This window comes from Beta vulgaris, chromosome 2 (genome assembly GCF_026745355.1).
Source record: "Beta vulgaris subsp. vulgaris cultivar EL10 chromosome 2, EL10.2, whole genome shotgun sequence".
Classification (NCBI taxonomy): Eukaryota; Viridiplantae; Streptophyta; class Magnoliopsida; order Caryophyllales; family Amaranthaceae; genus Beta; species Beta vulgaris.
The window spans coordinates 15,116,452-15,122,529 of NC_079203.1; the positions used below are offsets into that span (position 1 = coordinate 15,116,452).

Sequence of the window (6,078 nt, forward strand, 5' to 3'; positions counted from 1 at the left end):
GCTTACTAAGAATCTCCCAATAGTTGCATAGGCTTCATGCTACTAGTTGAAGCATTTAAGTCTTGGCTAGCAGCTTCATAGGGAAAGAGAATAAGAGGACAAGGAGAGGCGAGAAAGACAGAAGGCTGGGTTCTGGAGCAGGGGGACTTAGGCAGGGTCCTTAGTGACTGAGGATCTCTGACAGTTCTCCCCAAAGTTTTATGTCCCAACTAATTGGAGGCTCAAGTTGAGGGAATCGTTTCTCTTTTGCTCGTTTCCCAGTTGTCATAAAACAAAGAAGACCGTTTTCGATCCATCATTGGTTGATAGGGAGTGAAGAAAAATACAAAATGCTACCCCTGAATTGTGGGGAAGGGTTTGCAAGTGATCCTTTTTTATAATTACAGATGCAGTAGTAGCAGGAGAAACGTTAGTATAGTGCTGTCATTTATAGGAGTAAGAAATTTGGCAAATAGGTAACTGTAGAATGAGTTCTCCTCTGAGGCTCTTGGACATCATCCATTAACCACGTGTCACTCTTCCAACAGTTGCATAGGCAACATGCTACTAAGAATCTCCGAATAGTTGCATAGGCTTCATGCTACTAGTTGAAGCATTTAAGTCTTGGCTAGCAGCTTCATAGGGAAAGAGTAAGAGGACGAGGAGAAGCGAGAAAGACAGAGGGCTGGGATCTGGAGCAAGGGGACTTTGGCAGGGTCCTTAGTGACTGGGGACTCTGACAGTTCTCCCCAAAGTTTTATGTCCCAACTAATTGGAGGCTCAAGTTGAGGGAATCGTCATGGATGGTCAGAGTGCATCTCATTTGGGGGTGGGGGAGTAGGCCATATGTTGCTCCCTACTTTGGGTGTGACTGACTGAGGCGGATCCTGCTAATTGGCTTGGCAGTGTGGTGGTATATAAGAATGGAATAAGGGTATCTTTAATAATCAAAAAGTATGATTATTTAGAAAAGATCAATAAAAGTAAGGTATCAAGGATCATTCATGCCAATTTTCTAAGAAGTAGCAATATGTTGTTGATTGCCTTTTTGTTTTTTTTTTTTTTTGTTTTTATATTATTTCTTAAGTAGCAATATGATCAAATTTGAGGTATGAGAGACTCCCTTGATCGGGAAATAAAATAGTCACATAGGAGTATAAAATTGTAAGATGTCTGTCAAAAAAAAAAAAAGAGAAATAGATTATGCTAAATTTTCACGTACTCCCATTTAAATGGAATGGTGGAGAGGAGGAAAGAAAACTATTTAAAAGGGTATGTTAGTGAAATCATATCGTTTTTTTAATTTTGGAGGCTGGAGTATGTCATTTTATAATTAGGGGAGGGATATTAGATAAGGAATGAGCTGATGTTTAATATGTTCATATGTTGGTTGTTACTTCTTTGTGTATGTTTGCCTTCCCCAACATAAAGATGCTATGAGCTTTGGAATTCTCATTGCTTTCCCGATTTTTGCAGTGCAGACTCCTACAGAGGCTTCACGTCACGGTTTTTTATATTAAGATCTGGAGTTTTCGATTGTATATCTGAATCCCTTTATATTTATCATGACTTCAAGAATTACGAGCTCTCAAGTGCAGCAGCAACAGCCCTTCTTGATGTGTGTACTCTGGTGGTGAAAACTAAAAATGTTTTTTGGTTATATATTGGTCATTTAGTTGATGGAGTATGTACTTTAATCTCATTACCTTGGTAGGACTGAACGCTTTTATTTTAGGATTTTATGATGAATGGCCATTTACCTCCAGACGATCATAATAAATAATTGCCCAGGAAAACCCTTCATCTCTATTATTATATATATATTGTGCAACTCTTTGAGACTGAATGATCAGCCTAGTTGTACCTTTTGAAATATGTCATTTTAGCTCTAAAAAAAAGTGTCATTTTAAACTTCGATGGAACCATTTGATACGTACAGGTCGTTAATATCATCTGCGGCACAACCAAGAAGGCTTTTTTTTTTTTTTTTTAAGGGAACAGGGTTATTAATAAATTGTCATACGGCATCATTAGGAAGCTTTTGTTAATAGAGATTTATACATTAACATGTTGCACTCACTTAGCCACCTGTAAACCAATAAGGCATACATAAACTGCTAGTGATGGAAATTCTACAGCAACTTATTACCAAATTAACTACCACAAACGATTTTCGCACAAAGTTTCAAGAACTTAGAATAGAGGGGAAAATCGTATAGAAGGGGAGATGTAACACATAAATTAGGACAACCTAAAGAGAGCGACAATTTTATTTGAGCAGGAAGCAGCACTATTCCAGTTCAAGCGCTTGATCAACTTTATGGTCAAATACACACTTTGTAGTCACCTTCTAACAAATATCCTACAAGTAGCTTATTTACAGGGGAAGATCATCCCTCATAGCAAAGCTGAGTGAGGGTGAGCATTGCGCTGATGGTGTCGCCTAGACACAAAGAACTGCTTATTAAGAAACCATTTACTACTATTTTGATTCGCAAACTTGTGTCGTCGTGACAAATAATGTTCATAACAGTAATGAACTAGACAACCTTCGTACATAGAAAAAGCCAGCTTCATAGACACTACAATCTGGAGCCTCTGCAGCAGCAAAACGCAATCTCACAAATTCATCAATACATGGCTTCTCAGCTTAGCTTAACAAATTACAAGGGATAGAAGTATAGAATTTCAATCTTTCCTGTGATTATGATCACAATGTAGTAAAGTTGATATCATCATAATGGCCATAGCTGAAGTAAAAGAAGTCCTCAAGAATTAGATTAAAAACCTATACACATTAAATCAAACAGCTACACGCATGTCCATAATTTCAATACAGGGTGGAATAAATGGTACCAATCGCATATCAGAAGCAAAATACCACTCTAATTTAATACACAAAGTACATGAGAATTCCAAAAACCAATAATAATTAATCTCTTTATTGCAAAGTAACAAACAATTTCAAGAACAAAGCTTACTCTTTATCCAACTATTTTCACACCGGGTTTCTTCTGTAAGAAGTCCGCTTTAGGTTCCATCTTCACAGGTGCTGTAGTAGAAAACGTGAACTCCTCATCTTGGTTGTTGTCATACTCTTCACTAACTTCATCCCTTCTACATTTCCTCACGTCTTCAGTGCTATACGAAGACCCTTCCCCATCACTTTGTGGTTCTTCTTCATCATGTGTTCCCTTAATAGAATCTTCGATCACATCAACCACCCGCAAAGCACTTCTAGAGTTGCCATCATTATCATAAGTCCTAATTACATTCCCATCCTCCACAAAACAAACACGCTTTTTAGCATTCGAGCTTTGCCCATTTTTCTTAATGTTTAACCCATTTCTCAATCTAAAATTGCTATTGATTTGACCAGTGATATCATCATCTTCATCATCAACAAGCTTAAATCCGTTGACTTCATCGTCTCCAAAGACCTCTTGCTCCTCAAGCGCCTTTGACATCTTACCAATCTTTTCAACTCTCTCCTTCAAATTGGCAATGAGTTTCTTCTCCTCGTTGTCTACATTTCGACATTTTGATCGTGCACTAACTTCATCACTTCTACGTTTCCTCAAGTCTTCACTGCTCTGCGAGGACCCTTCCCCATCACTTTCTGCTTCTTCTTCTTCGTCATCTGTTTCCTTACTAGAATTTTCAATCACATCAACCATCCGTGAAGCACTTCTACAGTTCCCATCATTATTATGAACCCTAAATAAGTTCTCATCTTGCACAAAACAAACACGTTTTTTGGCATTCGAGCTTTGCGCATTTTTCTTCATGTTCAACCCATTTCTCAATCTATAATTACTAGTAACTTGACCAACAGTATCATCGTCATCATCTTCTTCATCAACATGCTTAAAGCCTTTAAGTTTGCCGTCTCCAAAGACCTCCTGCTCGTCAAGCAACTTTGACATCCTACCAATCTTCTCAACTCTCTCCTTCAAATTGGCAATGAGTTTCTTCTCTTTACTGTCCACATTTCGACATTTCGATCCTGCATTACGCTCCGAAAACCCCCTACTCTCATAAACAGATCTATTATCATTCCTCACCAACCTCATACTCCTCATTTTCCTGGTTAGAAGAACTTGCTGCCTCTTCACACAAGCCCCATCAACCAATTCCAAAAACTCAACAATTTCTCTAGTAACTGATCTCTTACTATCCTTAATCATCTTATCACCACTCTACACACACAAAAATAACCAAAAAAATCAAATTATCAAAAACCCGACTCACAAAAAATCATTCAAACAACAAACATAAATAATATTGCAGCTAAACGGGTGACGTTCAAAAGTAATGTAGACAAGAAGTGACCCCTTTAACGTAAAAAGTACCACGGTAAGACCGTCTCATTTGAGAATCGTTAGAAAAAGAGAAAAGTAAAGTACCTGAATAGAGTCAAGCTTAAGGAGCAAATCCATGGCGTTATGAGAGAGAGAATCAAAGTCAACAAACCCATGAAAATTAAGAGAGGATTTAATAGAAGCAAGACCAGATTTAATGGAAGCAAGTTGTTTAAGCTGACGAAGAGTTCTTGATCTACAAACAAGATAAGCCCTGAAATGCACTTGAATAGTTCTTGCAGCAGCATCTCTCAAAGAAGAAAACGAGCGAGAAGAAGAAGAAGAAGATGATGAGAAGCGTTGAAGAGAAGATTCAAGGGCGTCAATGCGTTGAAGGAGAGAGAAAAAAGGGGAATGAGGATGAAATTGTTGAGATTGTTGATGTGGGTGTCTTTGATTTTGGGAAATGGAGGTGGGATTAATGTGTTGGGAGTAGAGATTTTGAGGGTTTGGAGAACTGAGAAGTTGAGCAACAATGGATGCAATTAAAAAGGGATCAGTTGTTGTGGTTGTTGTTGTTGTTGTTGTTGTTGGAGGTGATAATAATGGTGGGTGACATGGTAGTGGTGGTGGTGATGGTTGGGATTGGCAGAAGCAGTACGCAGTGGTGGTGTTATGGTGGTTTGGGTGGTGGTGAAAGGCAGACATTTAGATCTCAAGAAGGAATTTTAGGGAGGTTTTGTTTTTTTTCGGTTTGGGCCTTTGGAGTTTGGGGGGAGTATCTTGGTTGTCTTGGTCACTTTAATGCTGCAAAGGTTTTGCTGTTGCCTGTTGGAGACTTGGGTGTGTGATTGTGTGTGGTTTTTTTGCACGTTTGGAATTTTGTTTCTTTTAAAAATAATAATAATGAAATGATTATTTAATTACAATATTACAAACTTTGGCAGGTTGACATACTAAAGTCATGTTGACTAAAAGAGGAAGATTAACCGTCTTGGCGCCTAGAGAATAATAACTCCCTCTTTTAAGGGGCAAATGTTGTAGCCTAAAAATCAACGACTATCAAGATGACACGTGGCCTCATCAGAGCCCTACATGTGGCGTATGCTCATGGAGGCAAGGTACAAAGGGCCAAAAGTTTGCAGGGCTAAAAGTATGTTTCTCTGAAGAAAGAGTACTAAAAGTCCCTCTAATGGCCCAAAAATTGTACTTCAGGCCCAGCCAAGGCAGTCTGCACCTCTGCATAAAAGTGAGGTGTACTAACCAATCAACATCTGTCACGTGTCCCATTTCATTGATTAGCCAATCAGATGCTCCCAAATTAGGGTGACATCAAGGTACATCAGTCATTTCAAACAGTATAAATAGTCCTTGATTTCAGGGTGAAAGGTACGTTTTTCAGAGCATAGTACTGTTATTCTGCCATAAATTCTTCTCTCTCTCTCTACTTTCTCTCTCTAAAAGTTCCTTCACATCCCTGATATCTGACTTAAGCATCGGAGGGGGAAATACCACCCAAACCTCCAGGGTGGGTCCCTTTTTTGCAGGTTGTTGGTCAGGATTGTGCATCAAGATTCGAGTCAATTATTGTTGCACAAGTCTCCAGTTTTAGAACCTATCTTTGGGAGTTGTGATATTTAATTACTAGTTTTACCTACGTAACATTTGGCGCCGTCTGTGGGGAGACGCAACAATGACGGACTGTCACTCTATCGAATGTCGCAAGGAACAGAAGTTTTAGAGTTCAGGTGAAGACACGTGGATGACGAGAGACCACCCGTGGACGGGATCAGGCATG

The 6,078-nt window shown here is 38.9% G+C and overlaps 1 protein-coding gene across 1 annotated transcript; it reads right to left on the minus strand.

The window, feature by feature from the left end:
• Positions 1 to 2,754: 2,754 nt before the first annotated feature.
• On the minus strand, positions 2,755 to 5,101 carry LOC104906161 (BAG family molecular chaperone regulator 8, chloroplastic). Its single transcript, XM_010694877.4, has 2 exons — positions 4,386 to 5,101; positions 2,755 to 4,178 (listed from the first exon to the last, which is right to left on the minus strand). Exons 1-2 carry the CDS (start codon positions 4,986 to 4,988, stop codon positions 2,964 to 2,966), a joined length of 1,818 nt encoding a protein of 605 aa, XP_010693179.1. The 5' UTR covers positions 4,989 to 5,101; the 3' UTR covers positions 2,755 to 2,963.
• Between the last annotated feature and the right edge of the window lie 977 nt (positions 5,102 to 6,078).